General features: G+C 33.1%; 1 protein-coding gene across 1 annotated transcript in view; it reads right to left on the reverse strand.

The window, feature by feature from the left end:
* Positions 1-668: 668 nt before the first annotated feature.
* The window catches only part of LOTGIDRAFT_231837 (hypothetical protein), a gene marked incomplete at its 5' end in the record, with an annotated part of 59,239 nt that continues 46,173 nt past the window's right edge, over positions 669-13,734 (reverse strand). The window contains 6 exons of the mRNA XM_009054973.1: positions 669-720; positions 3,790-3,905; positions 4,949-5,036; positions 6,599-6,685; positions 7,830-7,919; positions 10,169-10,258. Coding sequence (XP_009053221.1) covers positions 3,794-3,905; positions 4,949-5,036; positions 6,599-6,685; positions 7,830-7,919; positions 10,169-10,258 — 467 coding nt within the window. The 3' untranslated portion in view covers positions 669-720; positions 3,790-3,793. The remainder of the gene's footprint in view (positions 721-3,789; positions 3,906-4,948; positions 5,037-6,598; positions 6,686-7,829; positions 7,920-10,168; positions 10,259-13,734) is intronic.

The following is a 13,734-nucleotide window of genomic DNA, read 5'->3' on the forward strand; positions in this document are numbered from 1 at the left end:
TTTTTTGCCAATCGTACCTTAGTCTTAGAAACGGGGATTTTTTTTTCAGCTAAACTTATCAGAAATACCGTTCACAGGAATCCGCTGTTTGTCACGTGACTTTGTTCATTGTAATATATTCAGACACTTGGAATTCCGAGTAAAGCTGGGAATTATAAGCAAATTTGGTCGATAAAAAAAATTGTGGCATTTGGTAATAACTGAAATCCGCCTTTTTTATATGTTAGAAATAAATAATAAATTTGACATTTATCTAAACAATTGGACAAACTCTGCATATTGACGCTGTAGAGATAACCCATGTTTATCAAACCATGCAATTGTAGTAGGTCACACGAGGTCGCACATAAATTATTTATCATTTCCGGAGATGCACGAAATTAGGTTCGGACGAAGTTCTAGGGTGATGTTAGTTTGGTTGACGGTAAGTAAAATTTTTTCTGGTATCTTGTCATTAGTTGTTGTAGTTAAGGTACATGTGGAGCATAATGAAAAATGTAGTATAGGGATGTACAGGGGTCTAGAAATTTATTTCCGTTCCTGCATTCAGACAACTAAAAGAACTAGAAATGGGTGATATTTTTATCATTATATATAATATTATATAATATATCAACAACATTTTTATTATTTTATTTTTTCATCTATTTTATTTCAATCATCAATGTCAGTTGTATATTTTTCATTGTTTTCTTTCTGACATCCGTAGCTTCTCCACTTCTACAAAAATAAAAACATTTTTTAATTTCTATTTCAAATAGAGAACTAGAGCCACACGTGGCACAGAGTGCGACTTTGCAAATGTAGCAATTTGCTTAAGACCCTAAAAAAATCAACCGTCGACGATAATTAGGTCAAGCGCAAGAACAGTCTAAAGTTGATAAATTTTTATTTTTTAGAAGATTCTAATACCGGAAGTAGACGTCAGACCTCACAAATGAAAGTATCAGCTGATAGCCAAGGTCAGTGACCTTTGATCTTGTAAAGGAGAAGGTCTAAAAAGGGCAAGATCACGAGATATAAGTCATCAAATTTTCAAATTGCATACGGCTATAAAACCGGAAGTTGACATAGGACGGCAAATATTAAAGTATAAATAGATAGCCAATGCCAATGACGTTCGATCCTACAAAAGTCAAGGTCAACAAAGGTCAAGGTCAAAAATTGAAAATTTTGAATTTCCAAAACCTGTTCCCTTTTTTGAACTATGAAGCGGAAACAACCGAAATTCTAAGACAAAGTGGCTTAAAACATGAGTTAATTGTATGCAAAGTTCCATTTTGAACAATTGTATACTTTGCGAGTTATGCCCTTGGCCAAAAATGTCAATAATGAGTAATTTAACCCGGATGTGCCACGCCCACCTCATTTATTTGATATAAGTTAATCAATATTCAAAATGTTATGTCGTGTATCAAATGCCAAGGTTATACATAATACAGGTCAAAAGATATAGGTCAACAAAAGTCAACAAAAGTCAAAATCGAAAATTGAAAATATCAAAATGTTAAAACCCGTTCCTTTTTTGGAACTATAAAGATCAAACAACTGAGCTGTTAACACAAACTGGCCAAACGGATGAGGTAATTGTGTGCAAAATTCCTTTTGGAACAAATGCATTCTATGCATGTTATGCCCCTTCCCAAAAATGTAAACATTTAGTAATTCAACCCGGATGTGCCACGCCCACATCAATTATATGTCATAGGTGAATTCATATTCAAAGTGTCTAGATGTATTCCAAATTTCAAGGTTCTACATCAAATAGGTCACAAGATATACATACACTAAGCTCAATGAAACAAAAATATTGTAAAAAACACTCAAATATCAAAAAAGTACGAATTTCAATTTTGCTTTTAAAAACTTTTGTGATATATCGTTAGAAAGAGTATGAAGAGCACATTAAGAACCCGAAAAAATTAACCCTCTAGGATAATTAGGTCACGTGCTAGAGCAGTCCAAATTCGCGAATTTGGCTGTTTTTAGACATCCATAAAAACGGAAGTAGATGTCGGGGGTCGAATATGAAAGTATCAGCTGATAGTCAAGGTCAATGACCTTTGACCCAATGAAGGTCAAGGTCATCAAAGGTCTAGGTCATGAGATATGAGCCTTCAAACTTCAAAAAAATTCAATCGGAAATTGCAAAAAAATAAAAGCGAAATTTTAAAATCGGCTCCCAGAGTTTTTTTTTAATTTTTATTTTCTTTCATTTGACACTAAAATCATCAAAATCGGATAAGCCGTTATCTTTGAATAGATTCTGAGGCATTTCAGAAAAATCAAAATGGCGACCAAAGTATTACCTTCGGACCGGATTTTATATTCTTCGTTTTTTTGTCATAACTTTGGCTATCGATTCATGTAAGGTTCGTCGCGCTAAATTAATTACACCGGAAGTAGTTCAACCGGAAGTGAGAATCGATTTCCCGTTTAAACCGGAAGTAAAGTAAAAAATTTGACTATACACTTTTGTTCACGTTCATGAATTGTCTTTGCTCAAATTTTTTTTAGATTAATCAGACAAAAAGCTAAAAAGGTTTTTTTTTGTTAAAAAATTGAAAAATTCGGCCGAAAAAATTTGCGACAAAGTGCTATTATATCAGAAATTACACGTAGATTCCAGAAATAAAAACCCGAAGAAAATCGACCGGAAAATGCACTTTTTGCACATATTGGACTGTGACATTTCCGGTTTTGCAAAAATGTTCCAATTTATATTTATGCACCACGTTGCCACTACAGAAGGTCTAGGAAAGTTGAATGGTTGCTGCAACTACTGCAGTCTAAGCACAGGAAGGTGTGTAAATTTCGAAAAAAAAAAGGAATAGACATTTCGGTAACAAACTGGCAAAAAAAAACATACCGTGAATAATAAAGGAAGTTAAACAAGCATCAATTACTCATCTTTTTTATTTCTTTCAACTGTGTATGAAGTTTGAAAAATTTCCTCTCATCTCCTCAAAGTGAGCACGGGCGTAATAATATTTGACTCAGTTCTTTACGGTGGAAATAAACGAGGTTCGATGTAATGGTGTGAGATTATCGATACAGTAGAAAGTAGTAGAAGCGAATCGTGCCCTTATCTCGTGTGTTCATTTCGTCTATTTTCTCTGTATCGATTATCCCCCACCGTACATCGTACTACACGCGACTTGAGATTGATAGTCCATGTGTTAATTATTTTTATAAATCATACGATCGATCAATTTGAACAGGTGAATTTGTCAAGTATCACTAAAATATCAATTGAGTTTATTATCATCAGACATAGAACAAAAGATGGTTGTCGAATATTCAAAAAATCAGAACTTACTACCTCTTAGGATGACCAAAACATTGAAATTTTTAAACTTGGTTAAAATGAATCTTTGTTCATCTATAGACTTACCCGGTGTCATAACTATACAACAGAGTCCCTCTATTATCCAATAAATGGAAAAAGGGATAATCGATTTAACTAAGTAATTTGGAAACGTTTAGAAGCGATGTATATATCGTTTATTATAGAGATTCTATTCTTTAGTCACGGCGCCTGGTAAGTTCAACTGAAGAATATAAACACCTATTGACCAAGTTTGAGACTTTAAGATGACAACCTTGTACATAGTAAATCAGTATATAACAAACTTCAATTAGTTCAAGACGGCTTGTTCTAATTTCTGAATGAAGTATTTGTTCCACCTCAGCCCTGTCGATATGGGAGAATCAAACCCTCCCTTCCCCGAAAAATAATTCTGGTCACGCTATGTAAGTAGTCATTTTAAAATTAAAATGTATACTTACAAGGCTACAAACAACATATATCATCTCCATCACAAAAACCGAAAACCAGGTACTCTGGATCACACTCAGGTGCGCAAAAATTGGGTTCAGTTGGATCGCTTTCACATCGTAATTGCTCTAAAATATAGGGAGTAATATTGAAGATATTTCATACGTGGGGTATTTTAAATACTGAATGAGCTAATGAAGATGAACACAACAAAGCAATGTGCAATAAGTGAAATTTTGCTTGGATTTCACGACATGTACAGTTTTCGAACCTCTTATATACCATCCAAACAATGTTTGGACAATCAGCTTTTGCACCTTAAACAGATTAAAAAAGTTAATGAGTCTTGCAGTCAATTAAAATCTAATTATTATTTAGTTTCATGTTTATACTTTTTCCAAATTTGAATATTTAACCCTTGAAACAACTTAACGCGATTGATAATATTATTTACAATGTTTCTACATAAAAATTGTTTGCATAATGCCCCTGTTAGTGTAATGATAACTTAGACTATTACGGCATATGTATTTTATGATAACGTCATAGTTAGTCACTGTCATCCGGTCTCTCAGCTAGTTTCCGCTGAAGCCATCCGTTCGTTAGTAGTCTCTGACGGAGTGTTCATTGAAATTTCAAATTCCATCAAGGGACATAACTACAATTAAGTATATTCGACCTTCAAGTTTCAAATGACTTCAAAGTAAAAGGACAGTACACAACTTTCTTGGTGACGGTTAGGTTGATGTGCAGGGGTGTATTTTATTTGTTTGCTCTTTTTTGTAAGCTGTTAAGCTATAACAATTGATTCGTTCTGCTTGAATAAAATGAATGAATCAATCATAAATATAAATATCATAAATTACTTAAACATTATTTTTTACGTAGGCCCTCTCGAGAAAAACAACTGGAAAGGCAAATTATAATGTTACTAGGACAAATCCCAATTGATTGGAAATCGCAGCACAATATATTCAATATATAGGCCTTATTCTCGAAAACGCAACCTAAGATGATATTAGTATTCCAGTCAACGGGTATGCCTGCAGATGATTATATTTCTTAAAATCTGGATTTTATTTTAGTCCGTCATTCAATTTTGAATTAGTTATGTTTCAACTGTTTAATTCGCAAATTTCTGTAAAGAGATCTTTATTATTATTGTACTCACCACAAAAAGTATCACCAAAAGATTCTGTACAATTACATGATCCATCAGCCAGTAGTGTTCCATTATTTTGACAAGGATTCACTATTTCTAAAACAACAAGATTTAAACGTTTAATGAAGAAAAAAAACTTGGGGCTCCAAATCTCAGCCGGTCTAATAAATTAGAAACTTTCGATGCGAATTTTTAGCAGTTTTATTTTTACTGAACCACTAAGTAGAGTCAAAAATAGAAGCCAATGAAAATACGGCACGGTAGTGTTGTCAACTTTTTATTAGATTGAACTATATTATACCCAAGTTTTCAGCATTATGTCAGCATTTTTTACTCTAAATTATAAATGATAAAATGCCAGGAAAAAATTGCCATTTAACAAAACAATGCAGGACTCATTGGCAGCGCAATTCTACTACGCCTTTTTAAACAAATCTAGAATTATGAGTTTTATAGGTTTTTGCCCTAAAATATGTGACAGAATACACCAAATTATTTCAATTTTACGAAATTGTTTTTGGACACTCAGACGCACTATACGATGCTTGCAACTATGCCATCTCCACATTTTATAATCCCAAATGACATGAGGGAGTTGGGAGAATATTTGCGTCTGTGCGTCTGTCCGTTGATTGCTAGTAAACACTCTAGAAGGTACATTTCTTGACAGATTTTGACAAATCTTAGTGAGAATGTTTGTAATCACCCAAGGATGACCCTATCGAATAACAAAAAAATCGAAATATATTAACTACGAATAATTGCGATTGTGCTTGAAAACGCGTTAAATTTTTAAGCACGGGAATTATTTAGTTAAACTATTAACAATAGTGTTCACGACTCACAGTAGAAATTTGAGCCTTCAAATCCGAGTGTATTCAGAATTATCTGCGTTTGAAAGTTAAAATGACGAGTCGTCTTTTCTTGAGACCCTGCCGTATGTAGAAAAGACGTATAGAAATAAGAAGTGAAACTCCCATCTTGGGGTATTTTTGAGACATATTGTACATTTCTAGTACTTCTGAAGACTATTATATAAAATAAAAACCCAAATCAACCCCCCATCCCCAAATAGCGAAATTTCTCCTTTAACGTATACGTTAATTATTAGGGAGTCTTGCAGTCGATTAAAAACTAATTATTATTTTGTCCATGTTTCAAAAAACTTTTCGAGATTGATAATATTATTTACAATGTTTCTACATAAAAATCCCAATAAAGATTCCCGTATGTGAATTGAAACGTTGGTGAAATTACAGAAATGAGTTGTATATCCATAATAGAGTTCATATTTATTTAATACTTAACATTGTTTTTACGTATGCCCTCTCAAGAAAAACAACTGGAAAATAATTAAACTAAATAATGTATCTATGACAGAAATGAGGCCAGTTGATTGGAAATCGCAGTACAATAATCAATACAGTGGTCTTATTCTCGAAAACGTAACCCAAGATGATATAAATGTTTCAGTCAATTAATTGTTCACAATGTTCAGTCTCAAAATACATTTTTTACAATTAGGTATCCATTCAGATTATTGCATTTCTTAAAATCTGGATTCTATTTAGTTCGACATACGATTTGAATTTAGTTATGTTTCAACATGCAGTTTAATTCGGAAATTTCCGTAAGAGAACTTGATTTATTGTACTCACCACAAAAGGTACCACCAAATGCAACTGTACAATTACATGATCCATCAGCCAGTAGTGTTCCATTATTTTGACAAGGATTCACTATTTCTAAAACAACAAGGTTGAAACGTTTAATGAAAAAACAAAACTTAGGACTCTCAATCTCAGTCTAATAAAATAAGATACTTTCTTTGCAGATTTTAAGTAGTTTAATTGTTAATCAACAACTAAAGTAGAGTAAACAATAAAAGCCAATGAAAATATGGCATGAGGGTTTTTATGCTTAACTTGGGTACAAAATAAAAGCCAATAAAATACGGAACGAAATTTTTTTCAAAGTTTTATTAGATTGAACTATATTATATCCAAGGTTTCAGCATTATGTCAGCATTTTTGCAGTAAATTATAAATGATAAAATGCCAGAAAAATATTGTCGTTTAACAAAACAATGCAGGAATATGTGTCAGAATGTACCAAATCAATTCAATTTTGCGAAATATTTTTTTGACTCTCAGACGCACCAAGAGATGCTTACGACTACCACATTTTATAATCCCAAATGATAAAAAAGGGGGGAGGGGGCGTATGTTTCCGTCTGTTCGTCTGTCCGTCGATTGCTCGTATATACACTCCAAAAGGCACATTTTTTACAGCTTTTGACGAGACTTTGTACGAGTATTTTTCGAAAAATAAACAAATCGAAATATATTTACTATCAATTATTGCTCTTGTGCTCGAAAACGCGTTCGATTTTTAGCTCGTAAACAATCTAGAAGGCGTATGTTTAGACGAATCTGGACGAAACTTGGTTTTAGTGTTTGTAAGCACCGAAATTAGTTTGTCAAACTATCAACAATATGTGAATTGAAACGCTGGTATATCCATAATAGAGTTCATATTTATTTAATACTTAACATTGTTTTTACGTATGCCCTCTCAAGAAAAACAACTGGAAATTAATTAAACGAACAATGTAACTATGACGGAAATGAGGCCAATTGATTGGAAATCACAGTACAAATATTCAATACATAGGTCTTATTTTTACAAACGTAACCTTAGATAATATTAGTGTTTCAGTCAATTAGTTAAGTCTCTAAAATACATTTTTACAATTAGGTATCCCTTTAAATTATTGCATTGCTTAAAATCCGGGTTTTATTTTAGTTCGTCATTAGCTTTTGATTTAATTGTGTTTCAACAGTTTAATTCAGATATTTCTGTAAAGGGAACTTTATCAACTGTACTAACCTTCACAAAGAGTACCAGTAAAATCCACTGTACAATTACATGATCCATCAGACAGTAGTGTTCCATTATTTTGACAAGGATTCACTCTTTCTAAAACAACAAGGTTGAAACTTTAATGAAGAAACAAAACTTGGGGCTCCAAATCTCAGCCAGTCTAATAAAATCATAAACTTTCGTTGTGGATTTTTAGTAGTTTTAGTTTTACTCAACCACTTTAGTAGAGTAAACAATAAAAGCCAATGAAAACACGAAACGAAAATTTTGTCAAATTGATTGAACTATATCATACCCACGTTTTCAGCATTATGTCAGCATTTTTGCTGTATATTATAAATGATAAAATGCCAGAAAAATATTGCCATTTAACAAAACAATGCAGGACTCAATGGCAGCGCAATTATATTCCACTTTTTTGTGACAAATCTAAAATTATGAATTTTATAGGATTTTGCACCAAAATATGTGTCAGAATGTACCAAATCAATTTAATTTTTGCGAAATTGTTTTTGACTTCGACTATGACATCTCCACATTTTTATACTCCCTAATGGCTAAGGAAGTTCAGGGGCGTATATTGCTCGTAAACACTCTAAGAAGTATCCCTGTAAATTATTGCATTTCTTAAAATCCGGGTTTTATTTCAGTTCGTCATTAGATTTTGATTTAATTGTTACGCCAAATTCTGGTTGTCTGGCCCCCGTTTCACTAAGGTACGTAAGTATAAATATTTACGTAAGTATATATCTAGGTAAAATTTGCGTTTCACTAAAAGACGTAAATTTTTACTTACGTAAATATGTCGTCTAAATCCTACGTCAACTACAAGCAGGCGTAAGTACGTTTTGGCGACTGATCTAATGTTAGAAAAACGCCGACAATTAGTTTTTAATGGACAGGATGTATTTACAATTAATAAGAATGAAAGGAGAGAGTTTCCAGAGATAGTACCTCAGATTATAGACACGTCATGTCGAATTTCACAAACTTGATGTCGGCCATGTGATTAACTAAAACGAAAGTGGCGTATCTAAACTTTCATTGGTTATTTATAAATAGAAATGCATTCGAAGAACAAGGGCTTTATCGAGGGCCCACGTTTAGCATATCCATAATATTATTCACGTGTCTTTTATTTAATGATTTCAAAATTGCTTTTAGAGATGAGGACAATGCTAACTAAGAAAGTTTAACTTTAGAAGTGTTCAGTTCAATTTTTAATTAGGCCTATTTATCTTTCCATTTCCATCGGCCATGTTTCTTGTCACCCCAGAAGTGAACATGGCGCGAATTGTATTAAAATTTTGTATTAAACAGTTTCGAAAAATGCCGATATTTCATAATTGAACCAGTTATTTTTTCTTGCGGATGATGCCATTTTGACAAAAATGACAGTGAAAGACGATTTATTTCGGCCAAGCGTGACTTACGTCATAATGTATTGATATTACGTCACGAATTTTCATACTTACGCCACTTTTTTTACTTAATACTTACGCGTGCTTTAGTGAAACGGACGTAAGTAAATACTTACGTTATTGCGTAAGTATAAAACTTACGTAAATACTTACGTAACTTAGTGAAACGGGGGCCTGGAGCCTAATTTTACTTTGTGGTTATCTTCCTTTAGAATTCTTCATGTGTGATAATCGAGTCTTAGTTTCAAGGTCACTGACGTCATAGTTTGCATACGTCATTGCTAGGTCAAGAAAAAGAAGGTCAAAATAGGCCTAGCGCATTAGTAAAGATTCAAGGACCACTTTGGCCTAAAAATTCGGTAATTTTCTAATTTAATATTTTCTCCATTTAAAGATGTATGTTTTGTAAATGAAAACGTCGGATTTGTATGCAAAATGTAGAAAACCAGTCCTTGTCGGCACAGAAATTAGCACTTCCGGTTTGACATGCGCATAAGATATAAACATAAGCCATCATAGTGACAAAATATGAAGATTTTCTCAACCAGCACGACGAATTTTGTCAAATCCTTGACGATAAGGATAAACAAACGTACTTTAATGATTTCTTTGACGACAAAGATGTATATATCAATAACTTTAAAACTTATATTGAAAATTGGTTTACAAGTGATGAAACTAGGCAACAGTCTGACCCTATGGAGGTACTGGTTTAGTTTTGAAAATTTTAGTTGTTACAAATACATGTTCCATCAGACTGTTCTGTTCTTTATTTAAGAGACCGTTATAGTGATATGTGTCGTTTCAGATCCAGGACTCCCAGTCTTAATCCAACCAAATCAGAGTGTTTCAAGCATAGATTTGAACAATCCGTGAATGACATTGTTACTTGAGAAAATAGAATAATCTATCATCTGTACTGACCTTCACAAGTAGGACCAGTAAAATCAGCTGTACAAATACATCCAACATTAGGCAGATCGATTCCACCATTTTTACAAGGATTCACTTTTTCTAAAACAATAACGTTGAAGTCTTTATTTGAAGAAACGGTAATTGTGATACGTGTTGTCTCAGATCAAGAGCTCCCAGCCCCAATCCAACCAAATCAGAGTGTTTCAAGTATAGATTTGAACAATTCGATAATGACAATATTAGTACTATATTTTACATCACAAAACTTGGAATATAGAATAATTTTTAAACTAAACTGACTGTAATAGTCTGTAAACTTCCTATTAGGAGGTTTGAACTATCTGAGTCAATACACCATAGATGTATATAACAACTATTTATAACTCTAGGGTCAAAATCCACGTAATTTTTTTTTGGTGGGAAACAACTCCGGTTGGTATGAAGAATACAATTAAAGGGAAACAACTCTAAACAATGTACATTGACTAAAGTTAAAAGGCTATAAAACACAAACAACATTAATTACAACTCAAATTTAAAGAACACGATATGAGTTTGATTTAATTCCTGGGCATGATAAATGAATACACAGAAAGAATTTGAAACTTGTGAAAACTACTTCAACTTAAACACATACAATGAATAATTTTTAAAGTCGACAAAACAGTCTTGAGAATTAATCAGAACACAATTATGTCCGACACATATCAGTTCTTTTCAATCTTAATCACTCTGCCGGATCCGGTTGTTGTGACATCAGAGTTGTTAGCTTGCTGTTGCAACGAAACTGTAGGAGGTGTGTCGGCGGATCACTGATAGTCTGATTAGGTAGTAGCAGATCTCTGCTCTGCGGTTTCTTCTGATGGTTCCACCAGTGTCTGTTTTCACCAAGTATGAACGTGGTGCTACTCCCTTGATTACCCCTCCCTTGGTTTTCCAATTATTCGTAGTGTCATAGTGAACTTAGCAAATTCTGCACTGGTAAAACATGTCCATTATCTCATGAAGAATACCATGCCTTGCAAATGTAGATTTTAGAGCTTTATTTTAAAATACAAAATGAGCTTTCTCAATGTGAAAATTTAATGTTAAGAGGCAATAGAATTGTCAGGCCTTTTACTTTACAAAAGCTAATTTTAGATTGGGCGCATGAATCGCATCAGGGAATTGTCAGAACTAAGCAATTTTTTAGAGGACGTTTCTTTTGGTTTTACATGGATGATCAAGTTGAAAAATTAATTAAATTTTGTGACGCATGTGTTAAAAGCAAGCATTGATTAATGATACTCTGAGATAGAATTGCCTAAGAAACCCTGGTCTAAAGTAGGTGTTGATTTAGTTGGTCCTATAAATGGAACATATTATATATTGACTTTGATTATTATTCATATTATCCTGAAGCTTTTATTATTAAGGATATTTCATCTAGGAATATTATAAGATGTTTAGAACAGTTATTTTCTAGATATTTGGTTATGTTGATTGTTTAGTAAGTGATAATGGTAAATCTTTTGTAAGTGAAGAATTTGAATGTTATCTTAATAAGCATAACAAATCCTCTCCGTACTTTCCAAAATCAAATGGAAAGATTGAACGATTTCATCCTTATTTAAAAAAGGATAAAGAGCAGCTGAATCAGAAGGAAAAGATTGGAAAGCAGAACTGCATAAGATTTTGTTAGTCAGAGCTACCTCATACGTCAGTACGTCATTGAGTTCGTCACTCCGTCAATGAGTTCGCCACTCCGTCAATGAGTTCGTCACTACGTCAGTGAGTTCGCCACTCCGTCACTGGAGTCCATCAATACGTCGATGCTACCTTACAATTTTATAACTTTTGTTTTTAATAAGTTCTTAAACGAAAAACGACATTTGACGGAGTATTTAAATCAAATCGTCTATAGAACATGTCAAAAACTAAAAAAAAAAATTCGTACAAATTGAGGAATATCTAATTTCCATCAGTAAACGAAAATAAGATACAAGCTAATGACTTCGATTTTCGTGTTTTTAAAGCATCGTAACTCGTTTCTATTTTTGTATGAACCTATATCAACATTCTTGCAGGATATCGATCTCAATTTGCTTATGGGTCGTGCAAGTGAAATATCTTGTATTCAGGCTATACAAATAGGCCAGAATTTTAACAATTCTTGGTATGTTTACGTATAATTTTGTGTACATCGTTTAATATGATTTTTTACGAACGATTTTTGAGTTAATTGATTTTGATCTATCCAAAATAAACGAATTTGGCATGTGAATACGAACGAGACTGCAGTTGTAACCTGTTCTTGATGGACTTTGGCATGTTATGTATATTGTTGAGAAATTTTCGCGATTTTTCTTCGAAATGGATTGGTGATCGCTTTAGAAAAAAATTTCTTCTGCTTTTGTCGAAATTTGGAATGCTATATTGGAAATAACTTCGATCTTCGATTTATGTTCAATTAACGTTTTTTTTAGTTATTGATCTTTGTTTGGCAAAAACAGCGTCAAAGTTTTCCTGGGAACACAGTTATCTCTTCCACCGATTATTGTTTTGACATTAATTTGGTTATAATTTAATTACCGTAAGTATTTACATCTGGTTATTTATTTAAGATTTTGTTAACTTTTTATGATTATCAGGGACACTGATTTGCACCATTCTAATTTTCAGATCTGCGTTTCTTGCAATTTCACTAAAACTAAAACATTATGCATTTGTAAGTAACAAGCCATATTGAAATGTGCTGTGATCAATGGAGATATTATATTATTTTTTTAAAAACAGAAGAATAAATGAGATTAAAACTGCTGTTTTGTAAGTGTAGCCTATAGCCATCACTCGTTTGCCATGATTATGATAACTGTGAAAATATATATTTTTCCAAAAACTTGTAATATTTTATGTCGAATTCTGGTATTCTTTTTTTTTAAATAAAACAAATAATAAGAAAACTGTTTTGTCTTCTAATAGTGCCATAAATTTTTTTTTATTATACTTTCACTATACCAAAATCGCGATAGATTTTTTCACCGCTTTCCTAGATTCCTTGAACATTTTCTTTTTTTTTTTTTCAATCTGTTGGCATAGTGGCGAACTCATTGACGAAGTGGACAATTCACTGACGTAGTGCTGAACTCATTGACGGAGTGGCGAACTCAATGACTTAGTAGCGATCCCATTGATGGAGTGGTGAACTCATTTATGTTGTTAAGTATGAAGCAATCCAGGGCTGAATACCTAATTTATTGCCATTCAGTTTTAGCATTTCTTTAGGTTGAATTGAAAGCCCCCGGACTTTATTGATATCTGTCATTGGAGTCAGTCCATGAATACCTCATCCGTCATTCTGCTAAGAATTCCGCCACCCCATCAAACGGCCCGTCACTCCGTCATTGCCTTTAGTCCGTCAATCATCCCAGTGACGGAGTGACGAACTCACTGACGTAGTGGCGAACTCATTGACGTAGTGGCGAACTCACTGACGTACTGACGTATGAGGAAGCCCTAGACAAGGGAAAACGTTTCATCCGTCATTCGTCGATGCTACCTTACAAAATTACGGGGCTTTACTTAAATAACAAAGC

Source organism: Lottia gigantea, assembly GCF_000327385.1.
Source record: "Lottia gigantea unplaced genomic scaffold LOTGIsca_23, whole genome shotgun sequence".
Taxonomy (NCBI): domain Eukaryota; kingdom Metazoa; phylum Mollusca; class Gastropoda; family Lottiidae; genus Lottia; species Lottia gigantea.